At 36.2% G+C, this 26308-nt stretch overlaps 1 protein-coding gene across 1 annotated transcript in view; it reads right to left on the reverse strand.

Annotated features, from left to right (window-relative positions):
- Window positions 1-23128, reverse strand: part of LOC142350594 (uncharacterized) — a 29669-nt gene extending 6541 nt beyond the window's left edge. Inside the window, exons 1-2 of the mRNA XM_075402480.1 lie at window positions 22810-23128; window positions 5820-6471 (exon numbers count right to left, since the gene is read on the reverse strand). Of these exons, the coding sequence (XP_075258595.1) occupies window positions 5820-6399 (580 nt within the window). The 5' untranslated portion in view covers window positions 6400-6471; window positions 22810-23128. The remainder of the gene's footprint in view (window positions 1-5819; window positions 6472-22809) is intronic.
- Between the last annotated feature and the right edge of the window lie 3180 nt (window positions 23129-26308).

Raw genomic sequence — 26308 nt, forward strand, 5'->3', positions numbered from 1 at the left:
CAGAAAAAATTAACAATTTTTTTTAAAAAAATTCACGGCTACTTTCTCTTCTTGAAACTTTCAATTTTTAAGTTTTTTTATTTAGCTCAATAGAAATATGATGTAACAAACAAAAATCAATAAAATACGGCAACTAAAACAACTTGATAGGAAGATTCTAAATAAACTTTGTATAAGGAAAAGATCAGAAAACATCAATCTTCCGCTTTTCTAGTGAACTCTTATACTTTTCCCTTAAAAACAATTGCGCCTTTTAAATACAATTTAGGTGCTTTTGCCCGAAGCACTAAAAAACGCTCTAATACTTTTTTTGTACCAGAAAACTGTCTGAAACAGTTTTTCTAGAGAAAGAAACCAAGTAAAAGTGGGAAACATTACACAGTTTCTATACCGGGCCCTCTGGTTTCTTGAACACTTTTTTAGTATAAAATGATTCCCTTTTTTAGATACCATTTGATTCAAAAGCGGCTGTTGAAGCATCTTGAAAATCAATTGAAATATCAGGACAAATGGTCAGAGAATAAAAACAAAAGCTGATCCGTTTCCCTGTGTTTTTCAATATTTTCTTGTTGTTTTGGTCTCAAAGATCAAAGAATTGGCAAATCTGAAAACTTCACATCAAAAAACATCAGATTAACTGTGACATGCGATTCTCATGTTTAGCCAAAATGCCCGTAGAAATTGGACAATCTAATTCACATTTTAGAAAACTTTTGGGCCTTCATTTTCCTGAAAAAGAAGCTTTTCCTAAAAACCTCTATTGTCAAAACTTTTTGTCTTTAATGTCTTATCGTCCTATTTGCCTAATTTTTTGTTTTATTTTGAAAGAACAAATTTCAATTGGATTGTGGCAGTTTTTCTAGAGAAAGAAACCAAATAACAGTGGAAAAAAATAAACAGTTTCTCTCCTGGGTCCTCTGATTTCTTGAACAATTTTTTAGTTTAAATTGATTTCTATTTTAGATACCATCTTATTCGAAAGCGTTTGTTGAAGGATCTTAAAAATCATTTGAAATATCAGGACAAATGGCCAGAGAATAAAAACAAAAGCTGCTTCGTTTCCCTGTGTTTTTCAAATTTTTTTTTGTTGTTTTGGTCTTAACTGTCCAAGAATTTGGCAACTCTGATAATTTTTACGGACAGAAAACGTCAGACTAACTGTAGAATGAGATTTCCAGGTTTAGCAGAGGTGCTAATGAAAACTGGCGAAATCCATATTTTAGAAAAAAATGTGGATTTTTTTTCTAAAGAACTAACTTTTCATAATAACAATTATTAACAAAAGTTTTTTGCCGAAAACTTTTCAGAAAAATTTTGGAAATATGATCTAGATTTGTCTTTTTCTCTAGACATTCCAGCTAAACCTATATTTCAGCTAAACTTTTATAAATGATATAATATTGAATACATCAGACAAGAGCAGGAAAGAGAAATTGAAAAGCAAAAGGAGATCAAGAGAAAAGCATATTTAAATTTACTGACAAATTTCCACTTCAAAGGAAAGAAAATAAGAAGCAGTTGCTGGCATTTTTTGCTTTCTTTTAAAAAATCAAAAATAGATAAGCAATTTAGAGGGAATTAAGAAAATCATTTTCAGGTGGTTTAATAATTCGGCCTTAAAATTACGTAACTGTATCTCATCGCTCTATCAAAAACAACTCAGGAGAAGAATTACAACTCGAAGAATGATCGAATTGTATAATGAAAAAACGTTTTTGATTACAGAGACTTCAAAAAATTAAGGATAGGGCTCTACAAAACTCTTTTATTCAAGAAAAACAGTCGCTAGTATTTTCTTTATTTTCAAAAAGATTTTTGCTATAATTTTTTTACGAAGCTAAAAGTCAAAATTTCCTACAAAAGTCTGTACCGATTTTAAAAATTTACCTTGTTGCACTGTGGTTGAAATTTTCAGAAGATATTTTGAAAAAACACTTTAATTATTTTTTCGGTCAAATTTCTTTCAAAAAAATTTCGAGGAAAAAATTTGAATAAAAGTTCTCTTTGCCAATCGTTTCGATTTAAGGTACTCAAAAAAACTTTATTATTTCAAAATTCATGTTTATCAAGATTAACCCAATTACTGTTTTCTCACTATTTTATTTTCGGTTAAATAAGGGTTTCAATTAACTGTTAGCTCTAGAGTGATTATTTATTCAATGTTTGCTACAAAATCAGAAGAATTAAGGGTGAAAAAAGAAAACCAATGATTTTCAACGAAACTACTTTGTCGCATTCAATATTTGATTGACTTTTGAACTAACGTTATCGCTTGAATTCAAAGATGATATAATACTGGAATTATTATAGACAATAACCTGCCATCGTATTTCAATCAATCTTCAAAACGACTAAAAAAAATGTTGAAAAAATTTTATTGTCCATTTTGTTTAGTTTTGGTTTTGATTTTGCAAGAAAAATTTTCAATTGGATTGTGAGAGTTTTTCTAGAGAAAGAAACCAAATAAAAGTGGAAGACAATAAACGGTTTCTCTACTGGGACCTCTGGTTCTATGAACAAATTTTTATTTCAAATTGGTTCTTTTGTTTAGATACCATTTGGTTAGAAAGAATTTATCGAAGCATTCTGAAAATTAGTTGAAACATCAGGACAAATGACCAGAAAAAAACAAAGGATTTTTTTCCCTGTGTTTTTCAAGTTTTTCTTGTTGTTTTAGTCTCAAGAACTCAAGGAAAAACAGTCGATAGTATCTTCTCTATTTCCGAAAGGATTTTTGCTATTTTTTTTCAAAACTAAAAATCAAAATTTCTTACAAAAGTCTGTACTGATTTAAACAATTTACCTTGTTGCACTGTGGTTAAATTTTTCAGAAGATATTTTGTAATGATAATTGAATTATTTTTTCGCTCAAATTAAATTTCCAATTTACCTCTCCGTTTTTGTCCAGATTGCCTCAGTTGCTGTTTTCTTAAAATATTATTATCGGTTAATTAAGGGTTTAATCTAACTGTTAGCTGTGAAGTTTGTTCAAAATCAGAATTAGTGGTGAAAAAAAGAAGCCAATGCTTTTCAACAAAACTAGGTTATCGTAATCAATATTTGATTGACTTTTGAACAAATTTTATCGCATTAATTCGAAGATGATATATTAATGGAATTATTCTATAAAAAACCTGCCGACGTAATTTAATGGATCTTCGAAACGTCTGAAAAATATTGTAAAAGTTCTATCGTGTAATTTGCTTAGTTTTTCTGTTTTAATTTTGCACGAAAAATTGTCAACTGGATCCTGACAGTAAATTACTGTAACAGATAAAGTTGAAAATTGTCTTATGTATTTACTTCAAATTTTTAACTCTTAAATAGAAATTTTTTTTTTCGAGATCTTATACTAGTCATTAGTATCAGTTTCATTTGTTTATTTGTTTGCTATTTTTAGCTTGCCAAAGAATCGCAGTAGTTTGTTTTGCAAATGATTGTGTGTTCCTATAGGATAAATCATCGTCGCGATTGGTTGCTGCTTTTGAACATTCATTTTTCATTCAACGCTATCTCAGATTGCAAAAAATACGACGCCTTGTTTATTCATCTGGTGAAGCTATAAAACTATCTGAAAGTGAGGATTCTGTTTTTTATGATAAGGAGTCGGAAACAAGGTTGCTTTTGAGAAAATGTTATTTGAGCTTCAATGTTTTTGTTTGAGTTGGAAGTCAAAATAGCTGTTGGTCTCTCCGCAAAGAAAGTCTTTTCGACAATGTTGAAACCTTTTTTGGAACAAAACTTTCTGTGCTATGCAAAATCTTGTACGAGATGTCTTCTTTGTTTTTTCGGTTAATTCGTGACTTTACGAACATCTAATTTCTGAAATGAGCAGCTACTGGCAAAATTATCGCAAGGTTACGCAGTATTTTCAAATGCATTACAATAGAAAGAAAAGCAAACTTAGATATCAGATTAAATGCATCTTGGAAATTTGGACGTATATGAAAGACGAACTGCCGATTTAATGCAATCGTATCCAAGAGAATTAGAGAAATAGAGAAGGCCCCAGAAATCTGAGAATTTTTATCGTGTAATATCTCACAAATTTCATACAAAAGTGTCTTATAAGTACTTATAAGATTATGTGTCGCCTGACAAAGACTTTTTGAGACAATTTATCAGATCATACAAAATAAAAAAAATTATCAGGTCTGAAAACATCTGCCACAATAAAAGTTCACTTTTGTTAGATCTTACAAGATACAAATTCTGCCTTATAAGATCTTACCCGATAAAAACTCTGCCTGACAAAAAATGTTTATCGTGTAAGATCTTATAAGAATCTTATAAGATATTGTAAGATAAACATTCGGAAAACTATGACTCATCTTTTTGATAAGGTTTTCATTAGCTATTCAACGATAAAAGTTCTTTAATTATGGCATGCTTTTCATATTGAAAACAATTCAGAGTTGCATTCAAGCAGTAGCCAAGTAGCTAAAGCTTGAAACACTTAAATGTCAGAGCAACAAAAAGAAAAATATCTTACATCGTCTTTTGAGACTTTTAAGATATTGTGAAAAAAAGTTATTCGAATGTTAGGGGCTTTTTCTGAGGCGATGATTACCATACTAGACAAAAAAAATTTCTTCAAAGACCAAAATTATATTGGACTGCTAAGTTTAGTCATGGTACCTAGTTAACACTCAGAATGAAACTGCCGCCAAAATAGAATCAGCAAACAATTTTTTGTTTCAGAACTGTTTAGTTGACCGATTATTTTTTACTTTCCTAGGAACTTGACTGCGTTATACGGTTAACCTGAAATCATTAAAACATGTCCTATTAGATTTTACACAATATAAAATTCTACTTACGTGAACTTTTATTGTGTAAGATCTGATAAGATACTAGTCAGATCTTATAAGATAACAATTCTGCAAAATTGAATTATTATCTTATCAGATCTTACAAGATAAACGTTCACGTAGGGAAGAATTTTTATCGTGTAAGACCAGATAAGATCTTACATGATAAAAATTTTTGATCAGCATCTTATCAGGTCTTACACGATAAAAATTCCAGAATCACCGGTGGAGTCAACGTCGAAATGGAATATTGCAGAATATTAAAAAGAAAGATTGCCCTTCAAAAGCTAAAATAATTAACTCATTCTTACCATGCTTGCAATTGAACATTTCAATTACAAACGTCTCTCTTCTCTCAGAATCATTGCAATACTCAGTGAAACATCAAAGCAAACGAATCAAGGTGTACATTGACACACACAAAAAAACTTAATTGGCTTACCTCAAACTAATGTTAGATTTGCAACTCGAAATTAGACCCTTGACTGAACAAAAACTCTTGAAAACCAAATCAAATTGAAGGGTTAACGCTCAAAAAATGTTCACTGGAGGAAAAAACCGAACTTTTGTTTTTTTTTAAATTTTCAAGAGACAAAAAAATCACACAATTGCGTGCATATTTAATTTTTGCCAAGTGATTCCTATGTGAGTTTGCGTGAAAGTGCGTTTGAGCTTGTGCGCGTGTACGTTTGCGCGTTTGCTGTATATACAACTTTAAAAAAAATGAGGAAGTGGTGATTTAATTGTCTTCAATAATTTTTTTTCCGTTAATCGAATTGCCGGATGTTTCTCGATATGAAATGAACCATTCAATCTTTCGTCCCATGACTTTGTGTGCTTCATACAGTGTAAAGTATCTCAAATATCTAGATAGATTGAATGACGAACATCGAAAATTTAGAAAAAAAAAAGATAAACAATTTTTGCTTAAGACAGTTGATGTGGAGTCAATTGTTCTTAAAACCTCTGTTCCCTAAAAGCATTGAATGAAACTATTTTTCTGCCCACCTTGATGATCAAAAGCAGATTGATTATCTTTACACGCAGAGAGGCATTCAAATCCATTCACTCCTTTTGTGATGCAGTAATCAGCCCATGTTCCACTGTAGCATGAATCACTGCAGATGGTGGGATAGTCACATCCTTCTTTTTGAACACACTCGAATATCTCCTCAATCCCAATTGTCCCATCTGAGAAACACCAGTTACCAGTTGGCATCTCCCCGTGGCCAGTGTAGTACAACATTGGTTTGAACTTATTCTCTTTACAGAATGAGAAAAACTTCTTAATATGCGACTCTGCTTCTGATTTTGTGATTTCAAGATTCTGGATTTTGTTCTTCAAAGTGTGTCCAATGGCCTTTTCCATATTGAACAAATCGAGGTTAATTCCCTGTAAGTATTTCCCAGTTTTAGCCCCTTTCGGTTCCCGTTCTCTCCTCTCTGAAGTGGCTACCTTTGCAGGAGGGTGACTACACCCTGCAATGAGCAACCATCGACGTTCTTTTGAACTGGGACTCCATTCGTCTATGTTGCTCAGTTTGCCCGCATTCTGTTCAATGGCTGATCCCGCATACTTCAAAGACATTGTGATTTGAAACAGTGTCTAGATAATTGTCCTCTTTCTCTAACGCAACATTTCTAAATGTCTTGACAACGACTGAAAACAATTCAACTTTTATTATCAACCACAATTACATCAAGACTGCTTGGCGATATTAGGTTGTAACATAGTTATAGATGTCAAAATATTTTTCAGCCCAATTTTCTACTCAATTTTTATTCTGATTTTTTTTTGGTAATTTTTATAAATAATCTTATATTTTTTGACATTAATGGTGTTAGTAAGTAGCAGCTAGTCAAACTAGTCATGTTCAAAATTGACAGGTGTATACAATTATATGTGTCGTACAAAATGAGAAACTGTAGGGTTTGTTGATCGGCGACGCCAATTAGATTGAATTGCAAGCGAGTGTTTAGCTATAAATTCGCGGAGCGAATCAATGCTAAATTTTGTCGAGTGGAATTTATTTATTTGAGTTACAAAATAAATCCTGATTTGGCGGAGCGAAATCTCACTTCTATTTTGTACTAGTGTTTCGCTTAACGAAATACAGTTTACTTTTGAATCGTAAAGATTAGACTTTGGCGGAACGATTTCGAGAAAAGAATTTAGTTAACTGATTTGAATTATGAATTTCAGAAGAATGAAATTGAAAGAATTAAAATGGTTGAACAATAACTTATTCATATCATCAGACAATTTAAAGCGGCAAATCTTTACAAGATTTATGAACAGACATTCAATCATGCAACAAATTGTAAACAAATTTTAACGACGTGAAATCTTGGGATTTGATCTTCAGAAATCTAACTTTACAAATTGAACAAATTTTAAAGAGCGAAAATGAACTAGATAAATGATAATGGATTATCTTAATTTAGCAACTCAAAACTAAAACTTTTAAGATGAAGGTACTATTATACCACATTTCCCCCTTTGGAGAAGTAAATAATGAGAATTATTTAGCAGAAAATTAGTAAAATATGTACTTGTTAATTAATTAATATCATAAAGTTTTCAGAGTTTAAATGAAGTTTTTGAGTAATGTTTATTTTGAGATATTTTCAATTCAGTCACTCTCGCTCTCATAATAACGTTCTGCCTCACCAACTGTCATCGACACCTCAGGTCCTTCGTAGTTTGGTGAAACGTAGTATTGAACTGGGAAAGCGGGAGTTGGTGAGCATTGCGGCACTGTAAAATTCGATTCTACATGTTGGGTTTGTGAGGCGGCCGTTTGAATCTGTGAGATTAGCGTTTTGTTTTCTATTTGTTGTTGTTTCAATTTCTGCCGTCTTTTTTGTTTTCCTGTTACACTCGAACTGGATGTCGTTGGGGGGCATGTTTGTGACGAAGCTGCCGATTCGTCTGTTTCAGTGACCGAAGTTGATGCTCGTGTTCGTTTGGCGGGCATAAGATTTGCGGAGGCTTTACTAGCGGCTTTTCTTTTGGGTCGACTTGGCGGTTCTGCTATTACAATACTAGATGTGGGGAGGTCTATTGGCGCTGCGGGTTGAGTATCTTGATCTGGTTGTTGATTTGGCGGCGCGATTGGTACATGACGCTTTGGTTTGATCGGCATCTTTACTCGTAGTGCCCGTGTTACATTTGAGTGTATGGATGACACAGTGCTGATATCATCAGCGATTCGACGGTGTTTCATTTTCTTTCCTCCCTCGATTTTTCTTCTCAACTCTTTAGCATGATTATTAATAAGCTCCTCCGTAGTTTTTCCTGTTGGGATCGTTGGTCTCCTATTGGCATAGGCTTGAAGCTCAGTCCCCCTCTCTGCCTTTGTCCCAAATTTAGCCAAATTGGAGTTCCGGATTGTGACTTCACGTTTGCCAGGCTCTTTTATGACAGACGTGTGTTCGTCTGTTTTGATTACATAGGAACCGGGGGCCAATACTTCATAGAGTCCATCTAGACTCTTTTTGGACCTTTTAGTCCTTGGTCGTTTCTTTGCCAGTTTTAATTCTAATGAAGTCTCTGTCCTCGGTAGTGGTTGACATACATCCGGATGCAGGATGAAGCGGGACTCTTTGTTAGTGTCTTCTTGTTGACGTTTTTCCGCATCTTTACATAAGTGAAATTTGTTGTCCTCCACTTCTGTGTCACTCCTTTCTTCGTTCGTCCAATTCTCATCTTTAATTAGTTGATCCCATCTAACTGTCTCCAGATCTAAATATTTATTTAGAATGTTATTGTATGTTAAACTTTTAGGGTCTGGCTTTGTTGTTATGTTACTTAAAGGCGTATTTGCTTTTCGACCAAAATGTGCTTCAAATGGTGACATGTTTATCGTCTTTTGACGACAGATTCGCAGTTGATATATTATTGAATTTATTGAAGCCTTTATATTAAATTGATTTCGTGCCGCCGTTTTAATACATGCTAGACGATTCTTGATTGTTTGAATTAGCCTCTCCACTAAGCCGATAGCTCTGTGATCGTGTATTGGTGCTTCAATTAGCTCTATATTATTTTGATTACGGAATGCTTTAATTCGCTGGCCCGTTTGACATCTAGCTTGATCTAGTCTAATTGCACGGGGTATACCGTGTAATAAAACATATTCTTGAAGGAATTTCAAAATATTATCGGCATTCGCGTTTTCAAATACCTCAGCTGATGGAAATTTCGAAAATCGGTCAATACATGCAAGAAAGTAGACTTCTTGATTTTTCTCATTATATATGGGTCCGCCAAAATCAATTTGAATTTCTTCATTGGGAACTTTACATAGTTTTAATGGTGCCCATTTTTTAATTGGTATTATAGATTTTAAATTTTTACCGATTTTTACACACGGGTTGCACTTCGCCGTCTTTGTGGCCAAATCACGATGCATATATGGCCACCACGCGTGCGATGCCATGTCTGTCATGCCCCATGTGCCCGGATGCGTGGCGTGGATTGCGTCCACATAGGCGTCCTTTATTGTGTGCGGGAGTGCTATTCTATCGTCAATACATACACACCCACTCTTCACATGAAGATCTTTCCAGTAACTGTGTATATACGGCGAGATCTGCTTACAACGGTCCTCGTTACCTGTGAGGATACAGTCACGAATTTCTTTAAGTATTGCGTCTTTTGTCGTTAGACTCGCCATTAGAGAGCTGGAAAATATTTTCGATAACGCAAAATTAAACGAGTCTAGATATAAATCGTCGCCTGAAGTGGAAGTGCCTGTTGTGTCTGTTGTCGGTGTTGTTGGGGTACTGGGTGCGGCTGGGACAATTGGAGCGGTTGATGCAATTGAGGGCCCTGCATCCGCGAAGCGAACTCTTGATGGAGTGGATTGCTTAACAGACATGAGTGTTTCGTCGTCGGAATTCGGCTGGGACATCATGTAAACTTGTCTAAATTTTTGGGCTATTCGCTGGAAATTGTTTAAATTACTATGCGACTGATTAGCTGAGCGATTGTAGGCAGAAAGCGAGTTTGGAATGTTGGCTATTTCAATTTTGGGTTTGGTATTTGCATTAATTGGGCTTAATTCGCTAATTGAATTGTCAGTTAGCGTAATATTAGAATGTTCTGGATTTCGCGGTGCCAATTCACTTCCAAATTTGTTAATGGAATTTAGATTATGCTCGTCGCATTTTGTGGGTGGATTTCGCGCTGCGAAATCAACGTAATTTTCAGCATTTAATAGAAAGCGTTTCGCGTCACGCTTAATTACATCCAATTTTGCTACTATGAATTGTTCATCGTATGTAGATATATTGGCAGCTTGTTGATGTGGGTCGCGAGAAATGTAATCCACTAAGCCCATTTTTGAGCCAGGAAGATGGTCAATTGAAAAATCAAATGGCAATAATCGGTCCACCCAACGTGTTAATCTGCTATTGTATGACTTATTAGATCTATTTTCTCGCATAATAGATAAGAGGGCTCTATGATCAGTGATGACGGTGAATGGTTTTCCGTAGAGATAGTATTTAAAATGTTCGATAGACCACACCACACCTAGGAGTTCGAGTTCGTTAACACTGTATCTATCTTCTACTGAATTAAGAAATCGCGATGCGAATGCTACAGTGTGCCAACCATTAGGCGTTCGTTGCTCCAATGCGCATCCTAATCCTTTACGTGAAGCATCGCATTTAATGCGTCTTTCTAACTCTGGATTGAAATGTTTATTTTCCGTTGTTTCCGCAATTTTCTCTTTAATTAAGCAAAAGTGTTTTTCATGCTCGTCCGTCCAAATGAACTTAGTGTTTTTCTTTAACAAAGGTCTAAGAGGGTAACATAGTTGAGACAGGTTCGGAATGAATTTTCCTAAGTGATGAACTGATCCCATAAATGATCTAAGTTTTTTGAGGTTAGTTGGTGCTGCTAATTTTTCAATTGCGTCTGTTTTGCTCGAGAGAGGTGTTACACCTGACTGTGTAATGTTGTGACCGAGCCATTCAATTTTGTCTTTAGCAAAATGACATTTTGCCAAATTAATTCGCAGATTTTCTTGGTCAAGTCTTATTAAACATTTTCGTACCAAATCCAAGTGTTTTTCAATTCTTCCTCTGCTTACTATTAATATGTCGTCCAAAAAACAGAATGTATTTTCCAAACCCGCAAGAGTACAGTCAATAGCTTTTTGAAATTCTGCTGGCATATCTGTTAAACCATAGAATCCCGTTTTAAATCGATATGTTCCTGTCATATCTCCACTAACAATATTAAAGTTACAATGGCGGGCCGTATCGTTATGTAAATTGAGTTGGCTGTACGCGTACTGCAGATCAAGCGTTGTAAAATATGCGGTCTCTTGCGGCGCCGATGACAGAGTTTGCGAAATAGTTTGAATTAGTGAGTCAATGTTCGGCATTTGGTACTTGTTTTTATGAATCGCTTTGTTGAGAATTTTTGAATCCAGTGCTATTTTTATTGACTGATCCTTTTTCACAGTGATGACTATTGGGGATATGAAAAATTGATCTGAGCAATTGTTTAGTTTTTCTATGTGTCCTTCATTAAGCAGTTTTTCTAACTCAATTTTTACTTTTGGTTGGAGGTGTATTGGTACTTTTCTACCTTTTTGATGTACAACTCGATAGTTTCTGTGAAATTTGGAGTTTACTGTATGATTTTTTGATTTGCCAATTCGTGATATTAGTTCAGGAAACTCTTTTGCTAGTGATTTTTTTATTACACACGTTTGATCCACGTTGTTAACTTCGATTTTTGGACAAGGTTTTTGAGTGATTGTAATACCTAATTGGTCAAAAAGGTCTCTTCCTAATATTGGTCTAAATCCGTCAGGTACTACTGTAATTCTTGCTTTCGAGATATACCAGTCGTTGCATTTTACAGGAGTTTTCAATGTTCCAAGTGGTTGAACTATATCATTCGAAAAAGACTTCAATTCTTGCGGCTTTTTCTCTGACCATTGGGATTGGATACAGTTGAACATTATTTCTCTTGCTAATGACATGTTTATTATGGTACAGCCACTACCGGAATCAAGTAGTAAGTCACAATTTGTGTTACCAATAATAATTGATAAATTTTGCAAAGTTGTGTTCGGTGAATCGACGTTTTCGATAGTAGCGACATAGTTATCGTCAGAGGAATCGTAGTCTGAGTGGGTTTCCGCATTATAGTTTATGTAGTTAACATTTTGGTTTTCTTGACTTGAGTTTTGATTTGAAGTGTCTACATTTTCTACTGTATTAATACGATTATTTTGTTGATTAGTTCTCGAGTTATTAAGTCGTCGACGACATACTTTTGCAAAATGATTTTGCAAACCACAATAATTACATTTCTTACCCATGGCGGGGCAAACCTGACGATGTGTAGGTGTCCAACTTTGACCACAGCCACGGCATTGTCCAATGGAGGTGCAATTCGTTGTTATCCTCGTCGATTGATTACCACGCACACCCGCGCCGCGAAGTCGACTATTCTGTTGTATCACGTTTACTGCGTTGCCGTTTCCTCCATTGTTGGATGAAATCCGTTGTTGATTTTGGTTGCCCATTTCCATGTTCACTGCAATACTGAGAGCCCTTTCTGGTTCTACCGTATCTCGAAGTAGCTCTCGTTGGATGTCGTCGTCTAACATGTTTGTAATGAAGATATCCCTTATTATGGCCTCCTCACGGTTTTCAAAATCGCAGTTTTCTGCAAGCTCCTTAAGGACACTGTAAAATTGCTCAACTGACTCGCCCTTCTTTTGTTTTCTGGAAAAGAAGACATATCTATCGAATGTAATGTTTCTGGGGCGAATGAAGGCGATCTCCATCATTTCCCACAGTTTGAGGGTTGACAAATCATAGATATTGTCATGTGGGAATTTTTGTGTTAGCAGACGTCGTCCTTCCGTGCCTATACTCAAGTATAACAGAGAGACGCATTTTTGGTCGCACAAGTTCCATGGTCGTTCTCCACAAAGTATTCCTGCCTCAATTATTTTCTGACATTTGAGCTCCCACTGCAATTTCAATTGATTATTTCGAATTCGTCTGTCTCTTTCTGTTTCCTCTGTCGCATCTTCGATTGATGCCTCATATTTCGGTTCTGCCGGCAAACGAACTTCTGTCGGTTTAGGTTGCAACAATGTATCAATTGTGATGTTTTCCCGAGCGAGAATCGCTAATTTCACTTGTATTCTCCATTTCTCCCATCTGATCGGTGGGTCTGAAGTCGGCCGTTCCCAAAATGGCTCTATCGATAGAGGTGTTTTCGGGATTCGCGAGCTGACTGCGCCATGTCGTACAAAATGAGAAACTGTAGGGTTTGTTGATCGGCGACGCCAATTAGATTGAATTGCAAGCGAGTGTTTAGCTATAAATTCGCGGAGCGAATCAATGCTAAATTTTGTCGAGTGGAATTTATTTATTTGAGTTACAAAATAAATCCTGATTTGGCGGAGCGAAATCTCACTTCTATTTTGTACTAGTGTTTCGCTTAACGAAATACAGTTTACTTTTGAATCGTAAAGATTAGACTTTGGCGGAACGATTTCGAGAAAAGAATTTAGTTAACTGATTTGAATTATGAATTTCAGAAGAATGAAATTGAAAGAATTAAAATGGTTGAACAATAACTTATTCATATCATCAGACAATTTAAAGCGGCAAATCTTTACAAGATTTATGAACAGACATTCAATCATGCAACAAATTGTAAACAAATTTTAACGACGTGAAATCTTGGGATTTGATCTTCAGAAATCTAACTTTACAAATTGAACAAATTTTAAAGAGCGAAAATGAACTAGATAAATGATAATGGATTATCTTAATTTAGCAACTCAAAACTAAAACTTTTAAGATGAAGGTACTATTATACCACAATATGTCTTCCAATTAAGTAAGCAGTATACTTAATTAATCTCACTACTCCAAATGTGAAAAGAAAAAAAGAATTGTTTCCACAGTGAGAAAACTGAGCCGCCATTTTAACAAAAAACTCTTTTCTGAAGCTCAAACACTTAACTTTTTAACGTGTGTTAATTTTCTTTCTTTAGCTGATGATTGTTCAAATATTGCTTTAAAACTTGTACTTAATCTCTCGGTATTCCAAATTGTATCAAAACATTGTAACAGACGATGGCGATTAAACAAGTTTCTGTTTTAAAATTAATACGATGCCCATCAGAGTCAATAATGGCGAAGCAGAATGCAAAAATTTTGCCTACATTCTCGGCTTCTAAAAAGATAGTTTTAAGCTAGGAAAAGTATAGACTAGTGTCTAATGATTTACTCTAGTGAATATGTTCTTTTCATTTATTTCTTGTTCTCATCATTTATTTCTTTAAGTAGATTAAGTAGAACACCATCATTAATTTTTTGTAACTCACATTTCCAGAAGAGCCTACTTAATTTTTTGCAGTGAAAAATACAAAAATTAGCATTTCGATCCGAAATTTTTTAAACTATTCTTTTTTACTGTAAACCTAGTGTCTTGCCATAGATAAAACACGATCCCTCAATTGTTAACTGCATTGTGTTTTTATATGCATCGATTGCTGTTGAAGCAGTATGCCTTTATTGATTTTCTGATGATCACAACCTGAGACCCGTATGCTTCTCTCGCCTCAAAAACGCATAACTACTCTTTTTCCGGTATTAAAATTTGACTGTTTCTTTTACTGTATGGCGTCTTTTCTTGTTTATGCGGCCAGATAGAGAAATGATCCAAATTTCAGTACTTCTATGGTCAACCGGATTTCTCGTGGGCTTCCATTAAAGTTTCTCGGAACAAATTTTTGCTAGAGTTTTCAATTTTTTCTTTTCTAGCACTCGCTTGCTACAACCTGCCTATAACTTGTTTCTCTAGAGTGTCTCCGGTACTGATGTCTTTTATAACACGCTCCCGCCTGAAGAGTCTTGAACTATTTTGAGACAAAATTCGTTGCAATTTTTCGCCGCAAATAAATCAGTTTTTGCATTGAACCAAATAATATGAAACGAAATAATACGAAAGGTTCACGAACACAATGCAAAATGTTGGGTTATGGACTTTCGCAAGCGGAATAAAAAGCGTTTTTAACTAAGTAAAAGAATTAATTTCTCATAAAAATGAGAGAATAACAAAATGATATTTTACAGAAGAATTTAGAGATTTACAGGAGAGATCTGATTATTAGATCAAGATGGTGATTTGAATTTGGAGATGAAAAAGGACTCAAAAATCAGCTGTATATATACCCATTATCAGTGTGAAAAAGTCAAGATACAAAACTAATCTTAGCACCGTGATTTATAGTGGGGGTCGCAAAGGTTACCCAATATGGTTTGCTTCTGCAAATCAGTCGCAAAGGGAACCATAAATGGAATGCATTTGCACTTTTCTAAGAATTCATTCACACTTCCGGAGATATCATCATCATTTAATACATGCTGGGAAGATTTTACATCAATTAATCTAACTCTAATATTAGTTATCTAGATTCACCAATTTGAACCGAATATTGATTCTCAGCACCATTTCTTGACGATTCATTTATATAATTTCTTTGATTGAAGTCATATTGCTTGTCTTTCTAATCTGGTAAGTCAAACTTTCTTTCTTATTCTCACTAAGTTTAAGACTATAGTTTGATCGATATTCTAACACCCCCACTCAGACTTGAGCTGATTGCGTAGAGTCTGCTCCCATCAAAACTGCTCTGAATGTTTCCACTTTCGAAACGGGTAAGGACTTTGTGAAGATGTTCGCTGCCATTTTGTCTGTAGGGACGTAATGAATTGAAATAGTCCCATCCTCAGTCTTGTCACGAATGAAGTGAAACTTTGTTTCGATGTGCTTGCTCCTTTTGTGCATGAATGGGTTTTGGCAGATTCTGATACAACTTTGGTTGTTCTCTCCAATTGCTATTGGACGTTTCTGTTGGATGCCAAAATCCTCTAGAAGTTGTTTCAGGTAGAGTGCTTCCTGAACTGCTGCTGCCATGCCCTGATATTCTGCTTCTGATGAAGAAAAAGCAACGTTGGCCTGCTTCTTGACACCCCAGCTGAGTGCTGCGCCACGTCCGTTGAGCTTGAAGTAATAGCCCGTTGTTGATTTTCTGTCGTTCACGTCTCCAGACCAGTCTGCATCAGTTTTCCCCACTAAATCATAACTAGCCTCTTTTGTGTAAGTAAGTTTTAAACCTTTTGAACCTTGAAGATGTCGCAGAAGTCGTTTTCCGCACATCCAGTGTTGATTGGTAGGTGCATTCATGTGTCTGGACAGAATGTTGACTGTGAACATGATGTCTGGCCTCGTATGTTTGGCCAGATACAGAAGTGATCCAACCAAGTTTCTGTAGATCCTCTGGTCCACTTCTTCGTCTCCGTTCTGTGCTGTCTGAAGTTTCAAATTCAAATCAGCTGGAGTTCTTGAGGGTTTGCATTGATCCATTTGAAACCGTTCAAGCATTGTTTCTATGTAGCGTTCTTGGTCGACTGTGACTCTGCCCTCCTCTCGTCTGATTCTTAGACCCAGAAACCAGTGTAGTCTTCCTCTGTCTTCCATGTGAAAGGTTGCCTCTAGTGACCTCTTGACATCGGAGATCACTGTCATACTCCTTGATGCTACTATGATGTCGTCAACCCAGACCAAGATGAAGGTGTGATCCTCTGCCTCTGATCTTGCGAACAAGCAGTGATCGTTCCTGCTTCTGGTGAACCCCTGTCTCAGTAGGAAGTTTGCCAGCTCTTTGTACCAGTTGTTAGCAGCCTGTTTCAAACCATAAATTGATTTATTTAGTCGACATACTAACTTCTCCCCATCTGATCCGCGTTTTACAAACTCCTGTGGCTGTTCCAGATACACTTCTTCCTCGATTGGTGAGTGCAGGAAAGCAGTCTTGACATCAAATTGGTGCATCACATGGCCCTGCTTTGCTGATAGCTGAAGTAGAATCCTGAATGTCTCTGGCTTACAGGTAGGCGCAAAAGTCTCAAAGTAGTCCAGTCCTTCCACTTGTTTGAAGCTTTTCGCCACATAGCGCGCTTTGTATTTGTCCACTTGACCACTGGGTCCCAATTTCACTTCGTAGACCCATTTGCCCGGTATGACGTCCCTGTCTGTGGGTGGACTCACTAGGTTCCAAGTCTCGTTGTCTTGGAGTGCCTTGACCTCGTCCTTCATTGCCCGGTGCCACTGGTCCCAATCGTCACCTTGCTTGGCTTCGTAGACTGTTTTGGGTTCCACATAGTCGCCCTCAGTCACAGCAAGATGGGTCCTGACTTCTCCAAAAAATTGCGGAACATTCCTTGCTCGTGTCCCTCGTCTGGGCTCTACTCTGTCCGCGTGTTCAAGTGCATCTTCATTGAAGCCAACTGTCTCTAACTGTGAGAAGTCTTCTGTGTCACTGTCTTCCAGGGACTCTGAGTCTCTGTGACTCCCTCTTGTTGCAGTAGATCCTTCATCTAGTGCTGTTTCTCCAACATCCGAGGCCTCTTGTCTCAGTGTTGTTTCTTGAGTATTCACGCTCCCTCCGTCATGCCACTCCTCCTTTATTGCAGTAGATGTGTCCTGTCGTTCTCTGTTGTCATCATCTTGATGACCATCATCTGGGTGCCAGATTCCCAGTTCCGACCCATCATCTAGTAGGTCAGCCGTTTCTTTGTTGTCAGGGATTGAGCCCACTTCAGACTCCTTGATGATCACATCTCGAACTGCCATCACCTTGCGTGTGTTGGGTATGTACACCAGGTATCCGTTTTCTCCTTCAGTGTAACCCACAAACTTTCCTTCCAGTGCCTTGGGTTCAAGTTTGCTGACTTCTCTGTCCCTCTTCCTCATGAAGACTGTTTAACCAAAAATAGATAATTTACTAATTGAAAGCTTAGGTTTTATACCTCTCATCAGCTCTGCTGGGCATTTTTCTTCTCCTCGTCTCACAACCAAGTCTCTGATCCTTGCTGCGTGAAGAATTGCTGCTCCCACATCATCTGGGGAAGTCCTGAGTCAATGAGCAAACATCTTGCCATCTCCAGCAGTGTCCTGTTGCACCTCTCAGCTAACCCATTCTGTTGTGGCGTCTCTGGTATGGTCTTTTCCTGTAGAATGCCTGCATCTAAGCAGTACGTCTTGAACTGCTCTGAGAGAAACTCCTTCGCATTGTCTTGCCACAGTTTCTTGGGCGTCCCCACACTGAGAACAAATCTCTTCAGGCTGGCCAGTGCTTCACTCTTTGCCTTAAGCAAGTCCACAAACACAAACTTCGTGTACTGGTCTGCAAACACTATGCAGAACCGGAACCCTGACAGTGACTCTACTCTGAAAGGTCCCATCACGTCTGTGAACACCCTCTCCAGCTTCTCTTCTGCTTGGGTCTCTGCCACTCTTGGTACTGGAGTCTTTGTGATCTTGGCCAATGCACACACAATGCATACATCATCGAGTTCCCCCACTGTCTCTGGTGCATTCCTGACCACATCCGCTTGATTCAAATGACCCAATCGTCTGTGCCACTTCCTTGCACTGTCAAGTTTTACGCTGTTGGAACTCATCTTGAATTCTAGAACGCTGCAGGGTAAGTAAAACAAATTATTTTCTTGTGTTAGTTTTACCCGAGTTCCCTTTTGGAGTTTCATGCAGCTGTTTCCTCTCTCGAAAGTGAAGCTATGTCCCCACTCCGTGCATCTTGAGACTGATAGGAGGTTTGAAGATTAGTCCGGCACACACAGAACATTTTTGAGTTCGCATTGGAATTTCCCTTTGTTTGAGGGTATGCTGATCCTCACACAGTCTCTGCCCACCACTCTGGAAGCCTCTCCGTTGGGATTTCTGACCACTGATTGAATGGGCACAAAGTCCAGGTACGCATCGATGTTCGTCACTATGTGATCTGTACAACCACTGTCCACTAGCATGCCTGCTTTCTTCCACTGGGTAAGAGCTGCCCAGCATTCCTCGTCTGGTGTAGCCAATGTTGGACCCATTGCCACCGACTCATGTTTGCCTCCATCTCTTTGTCTCTTGCATGCCCTGTCTAGGTGACCCTTCTCACCACACTTGCTGCATTGTGCTGTCTCCTTCCTCCTGCAGTCCTTGGCAAAGTGTCCAGGGATCCCACACACAAAGCAGTTTCCTTTCTTGGGTCCCTTCTTGAAGTCACGCTTCACTGCCAGTGCCACTGAACCACTTTGTCCCTTGTGTCTCTGCACCGTGCTCTCATGAAAGTTCTGCAGCCTTTTCCTCAGCTCTGTGAAGTTCGTTGCCGGGTTGAAGCTTTCCTGTATAACAAAACTTTCATACCTCATTGGCAGACCATTGAGGACCAAGGCGTTGAAGAGGGTCTCTGAGACTGCTTCCCCTGCTTCTTTTAGCCTTGTGAGCAACTCCTGTCCTCTGATGAAGAAGCTGTCCAAATCCTCAGAATCCTCGAGCTGCAGTCGAGCAAGCTGTGCCACTAAAGTCACCACTGTCGGCGTCTCCACACTCTGAAATCTCTCTTGCAAAAGCTTCCAAGCCTTTGCTCCATCTCCAATGCCTTCATCTCCCACACAGTCATGTCTCATCAGCATGAGGGTTGTTGCATCTAGAGTCAGTGCCAGATGGCACCACACATTGTTCCGTTTCTCCTTGATGTCTGCAACTTCCTTCTCTTATGAATCCTTCAGCACCTTGTGGTTCTTCTTTTCATCATTGGTTGCCCCATTGGCCAGTGGCGCAGGCTCATTGGGTTGCTCCTCTGTCCCCAGTAGTGAATTGTAGAGTCCCTTCGTCTGCATCATCGCCACAAATCTTGTGCTCCAGATTGGAAAGTCCTGTGCCTTTCCTGTGTAGGTCAGCAGCTTCACTGTCTGTTGATCCATTGAAGTTTGAGCGGGCAAAACAGTTGTGAAAAGAAAAGGTACTAAGCAGAAAATGATTATGACTGTCAACAACAAATTAGTTTTGTTTTGGAAATTAATTTTATGACTTAGAAAATTGCTGGGCCCATAACCTGTTGGGTTATGGACTTTCACAAGCGGAATAAAAAGCGTTTTTAACTAAGTAAAAGAATTAATTTCTCATAAAAATGAGAGAATAACAAAATGATATTTTACAGAAGAAATTAGAGATTTACAGGAGAGATCTGATTATTAGATCAAGATGGTGATTTGAATTTGGGGATGAAAAAGGACTCAAAAATCAGCTGTATATATACCCATTATCAGTGTGAAAAAGTCAAGATACAAAACTAATCTTAGCACCGTGATTTATAGTGGGGGTCGCAAAGGTTACCCAATATGGTTTGCTTCTGCAAATCAGTCGCAAAGGGAACCATAAAAGGAATGCATTTGCACTTTTCTAAGAATTCATTCACACCTCCGGAGATATCATCATCATTTAATACATGCTGGGAAGATTTTACATCAATTAATCTAACTCTAATAATAGTTATCTAGATTCACCAACTTGAACCGAATATTGATTCTCAGCACCATTTCTTGACGATTCATTTATATATTTTCTTTGATTGAAGTCATATTGCTTGTCTTTCTAATCTGGTAAGTCAAACTTTCTTTCTAATTCTCACTAAGTTTAAGACTATAGTTTGATCGATATTCTAACACAAAACTGTGAACAACTGTGAACCGATGGCTCAACTGTGAACAATACTACCATGTCTGTAATCATTCACTCAAAATGTCCTTCCAATTGGTCCTCAATCGCTCTTTGTACCGGGGTTTCTTGTGCCGCAGAGTTTCGCTACTTGATTTTAGCACGTGCTGTTCCTTAACTCCTAACATGCATGCTGCCAGCAACAGCGTACCAGCTTCAAAGTTCTACCAATGTCATTATATTCGATCCTCTGCAATTGAATAATGTTTTTGCATTCTCTAATATCGTCTGTCTAACTATCAGTCCTCGCCACGCCCTCTGGTGACTTTTATTTTAGAAGTCTTCTGCAAAGTAAGCACCTGGGTGGGAGGGGGGGTTCACACAAAAAGCAGCTTCGTTCTCCTGTAAAAGTCTCTGTTGATTTCTATTGCCTACAATCGCTTTGGTACCTTTTTCTCCTTCTGCGTATACCCTTGGAAAGTTAGCAACTTATTCCAATTAAAACAAACTTGTTGTCGTGTCGAAAGTCTCTTGTAAAATATTTTTTTCACTTCATTCATATCATTGAGGACCATATTGCTGAAGAATACAAAGATTTTTTTTGTATTCGGCCCAGCTCTGTCATTTGCTCTGAGCTCTGAACTTTTGATACATTTCTAGTCTGTGTCATCGCTAAAAATCTTGTTCTCCACATCAAAATCTCATCCATTTTTTTTGTGTAGTGCAGAACTTTCAATTTTTTGAAATATCCGATAGCACTTCTGCGAACAAAACATTCGTGATGAGAAAAGGATTGAACAGAAGATTATGGCGACACCAATTGTTTCTTATCAAGTTAACTTTTCTGTTTCAAGAGGCTGCTGAGCGCCTAATCTGCTAGGACAGGCTTTTACAGGTGGAATAAAAGTTTTTAAGAAAATCAGACAAAAAACGTTAAAAGAAGAACACTTACAAAAAGTCTTAGGGACATTAAGCAGACATTTATTAGATCAGAATTTTTCTTTTGAATTGCGGTATGTAATAGTTGTCTATCCATAGCCATAATAAATTGCAATAACCACGACACGAAGTGCATTATTGCAATGTAAAACATAGCGAATATAAGACTAACAAAACTTATTTTGCTTCCGAGTATGTTTTCATAGTCATTTTATGTTTGCCCGTAGTGCGAAAACATTAAAGTTAGAAATGAGTAGGTGAATAACCAGATAACTTCCCGGACCTAAGGCCACGTCAATTTCAGTACTGGGCGAGTCTAATTACAAGTCTCATTTGATTACCGATTCAGAACCATGATCATGTCACTTTTTAAATTTGGCAGTCGAAATCCGAGTCTGATCTAAGACTTGGCAATTCCAAATACAAGTCTAATTTAAGACTTGGCAAGTTTAAATCCAAGTCCTAGTAAGACTCGGAAAACGTCAAAAATAGGGGAAAGTAGGTCCGGAAAACAACAAAACTGGCCAAAAATAGTCAGAAAATAATCCCAAAAAGCCGGGGAATTGTCCAAAAATATTCGGAAAATGGTCAAAAAAGCCGGTAAATCCTTCAAAATTGACAAATGAAAACATGTATCAACAATTTAATTTCATTAATAACGGTATTTTAGGATTCGCGTTCAAGTTGTCAACAAAACCTTGCAACACATTTCAACTGATTTTTACGTCCGGATAAAAGTACCCGCAGTTGTTATGCTGGTATAGACGATGTGATAAATTGAAATATTAGTACCCGCAGTTGTTGTGCTGATATAGACGATGTGATAAATAAATTCAAATATTTTTAATCTATATGAAACATCAAAAGAAATTGTGTGCTTTTCTTTGTTAAGTGTGACTTTTAAAGTAAAACCTTTGGATTCAATAGGTCTTTGAATGTATGGAAATGAATTTCTGTATAAAAGAGGCACTTGTTGATATCTTTTTTTCTCTTCCTCCTAATTCGAATTTCTCTATGTTTTTTTAACCTTTTTATTTATCTTTGCCTTTTGTGAACATTTTTAATAAATATCAAACGCCCTAATTAACAAAACAAACCTAAATTACTCTATGCACTTTATAATCAGCTGTGTCTTGATATCAGTAGCTGCTCCCATTTGAGAAATTAGAACTTAGAGATTCATTTTAAAAAAATAGGGCTGAGTTTTATCCTAGCTTTTTGAAAAGGTTTTAATTGCAATAAAAGTGAATCAATTAAATGTTCTTGAGGTTTTAAATAAGTATCTAGTTCCAAGTTGTTTTTTAAGGACAATCAGCTGCAGTTTCCAAATTTATTTTGGAACTAATTTTTCAAAGAAGAAGCCCAGTTTATTTGATAAACTGGAACGACTTATGTTTCTTCTCTGTTAATTTTTCTTTAACACTTCAATCTCTTATTCTTCTTTGCAATGAAATATAAGTTTTTCGTCGGATATGTTTGAGTAGCAAAATGACTTACCAGATTTCAATGCGTGATTGGCGAAGTAACGTTATAGAAAAATTGAATGAACGCTGGACCAACAGTTTTCAATATAGTGATTTTATAACAAAAGCTGATCTTCAGTTAAATTATTTATATGAAGTCTGAAGAGTGTAAAATTGTGCACGAGAAAATAAATTTCAACTCATTTTTCAAACAACATTTTTAATCAGAGATTCTAATAAAGTAGAGCACGCGCTTTAAGTTAATAAAGTTAATAGAGTTTTCGTCAGACCATAGATGCAAGAGTTTGAAAAAGTCACACTGTTCTATGTTTTAATGTTTTATAACCATTCACTGTTTAAAAGCAATTTTGAATGTTTACTTTAAAAAGTATTATTATGAGCTACGAGAAAAAGATAACTGCCGATTTTTGTTCCACGCCCTTTATAAAGTAGCAACTGAAAAGCTTTGATACATGTTCGGACTACCAAAAATAGCTCAGAGCAATTAAACATTACTCAAGAAGTCTTGTGACTTGAAGCTGAACAAAATTGTAGCCAAAAAACTTGTGATAATACGTACGAAACTAACAAATTCGAGCTTTTAGCTTAGCGCCTGCATTTTGCCAATCTAAACCAATGCATAAGATAGACTATTTTCATAAGTTTGTAATTTTATCTCGAAGTGTAGAAAATTAGCCGTGTTTAGCCGTGATCTACTTTTCTCTCATTTCAAGTTTCTTTTAATCTTCGCTTTTGGTATTAGCCAGAATAATTGCCCAAAAAAATTAACTGTATGCATTTATATCGTTTAATGTCTCTTTTGTCTAACCTAGTCCTGAAGACCGAACAAAAATGGTGTAGAACTGTTCGGTAAGTTCGGTTTTCATCATAAGAAGTCGTCAGTATATTTGGCTCCACACGTAACAAATCGCCGATGTGTTCAGTTTTCGAAGGAAACGAAGAAGCTCGGCAATGTGCACATAAAGTTCAGACCCCGCTGATCTACATTTTTAACTTAATTTTCTACCAAATGAGGAGGAGATTAAAAAAATAACATATCGCCTATTCGTTCAGCAAATTACTAAATGAAAAAAAAAATTACCTTAGAGGGCTGATGAGACCTGTGACTGCCATAATATGTCTATCAGGAAAGACGGATATAAAAATCAATTAATTACACATTTTTATTACGATCAAAACTTGTTATCTTTTTCGAACACCATTAATAGCCAAATCAAAACGGCATCAGGTAAAATTTATACAAGAGCAGATTAACCAGTACTTCATTAGAAAAAAACATGAGAAATGTTCTCAATGCGATTTGGTAACAAGTTGACAAAAAAATGAGCAAAAGGGGAAACATTAAAGTGGCATTTTTTAAAAAGAGTTAATGGCAAACTGATTAGAAACATAATGCATAAAGTAAAATGATCGGGAGATTCTACCATTGAGAGGTTTTTTACCTGCATAGGAAGCAACTGATACCTTTCATGGTCCAGAATATGTCGTACGACTACAAAAAAAAGGAACAATACAGACTCAAAGAAACAAAATGCACAAAAAATGCGCACGAAAACATTGTAAAAACATTGAAATTATTAAGCTATTCACTAAAAACATTGAAAGTTTTAGATTGCGTCTATCTCAACTGACCACAGGACCGCTCATTATTGTGATAATGTTAAAAAAAAACTATATATGGCTGAAGATGCCTAAATCACGAAAATTTTATGAAAACTGGGTGCACCAAGAACAAAGACCATTTGAGGAAAAAAACAGTTATAAATAGCAAATCGCACTCCAATAGATAATGGATGTGACTGTCTATAGAGATGCCTAGCTACAAGTTGACAAAAATAAGCTTGGTAAATCTTAGAAATCCATTTTCCTTTTTTAAAGCTATTCCAGAGGTCTTAGCCAGCATAAGTTTTTGACTAACAGAGTAGACAGTATATTTTAAAACTTAATTACCTAATTACTCGAAAAATAATTACTTCTGTTATTAGTGAGACTCTGTCATAAGACTGTAGAATAATGATAAAAACAAGCTGAACTATCAGATATCACAAACAAAGTTACAGAACCACAGTGTTGAACCCATTGAATTAATAAAATTTTAACCGCAAGGAAATTAAATGTCCATTTGCGTCTTCTTTAAACATCATAAATTCTAGAACCACAAAAGTTTTTCAGTAACTAAGTTTCATCAAATTTTTCTGAAGCAAACTGTCTAAGCCCTGAAAATGAAACACCATTGTAAAGTGAGATAAAAAACGCAAAACAGAACAAAGTGGGATAACTTGAAGAACACTTTTAATTTCTTATTGAAAAATATTGTTTTCACAATTAACAAAACCATTAGCCATATACCGACACTAATTATCAAGTTCATTTATGTACCTATAGTTGGCCAGTAAACATTTTGACTACCTAAAATTTGGCATACGACAACATAAATTTACAACAAATACAGGTCAAAAAATTCTACCAAATTCTGCAAGTGAATGGTGTTGCAGCCCTTTGCATCATATGTTATGAAAATATTAAATAATCTTCTTTCAGTTAGAGTGCTAGGTAATGTGATAATTTATCAAATAAAGAAAAACAACAAAATGTTGAAAATTAAGAAAAACATTTTGTATGAAACTCGCAAAACCATACTCAAGAATCCGTTCTTGGAAATCAATCCGCCACAAAAATAGTTTGTTTTATATAGAAAAGTAAATTTGACCTGTATTTGCTTAATAATCGCTGAAATGTTTTTTAAACAAAATTATTCAATGACATATGAGACCTTAGCTAACAACAAGATGCGTTTTCGAGGTTCATTTACATGAAAATTTGGAAAGTTCAATAATCGCTGAAGTGTCCTTAAAACAAAACTATTCAATGACATAAGAGACCTGAGCTAACAACAGGATGAACTTTGAGGTTCATTTACATTTCTTGAGGAAGCCATTGGAAACTTTGGATAGTTAGACTTAGCAATAGGACTGCAAAAAGAATAACAATTGAAGGCAAAACACAAGAATTAAATTAAGTTTTACTTAAACTCATCTTCAAAGTAAAAAAAAACCATTAGTTTCTCTAACCAGATCTACATTCGGCCCCAATTTTACGTTAATGAGAGCTGTCATTGATGAGGCTATGTATAAAAAATTTTGACAGTAAATAACAAAACCGCCCAAGCGTTCCAAATCTTTGCAAATTAGTTCAATTGTTGAATGAAATACTTCAAATATTAAAAAAAAAACAGTGATGCATTTTGTGAAACGTTCGATTTAACTTCGCAAAAACCGGCATAATTTTTTCTTCCGGAATATTTTTATAGGTCGCCGATATCAACTAGCTCTCTTTTATTGAGTTTATGTCGGTGATTTCTAGGTCTCCATTTTAAGGCAAACTTAAACAAAGTGGACCAAAAAGCCTATTTTTTGCATTTTTCGATAAAAATTTCTGAATTTTGAAACTTTTATCAACATTTTTAGCCTAAGAATTTCAAATTAAACAAATTCTTTCTTTTCTATCTCTAT

Source organism: Convolutriloba macropyga, chromosome 12, assembly GCF_964194025.1.
Source record: "Convolutriloba macropyga chromosome 12, txConMacr16.3, whole genome shotgun sequence".
NCBI lineage: Eukaryota > Metazoa > Xenacoelomorpha > Acoela > Convolutidae > Convolutriloba > Convolutriloba macropyga.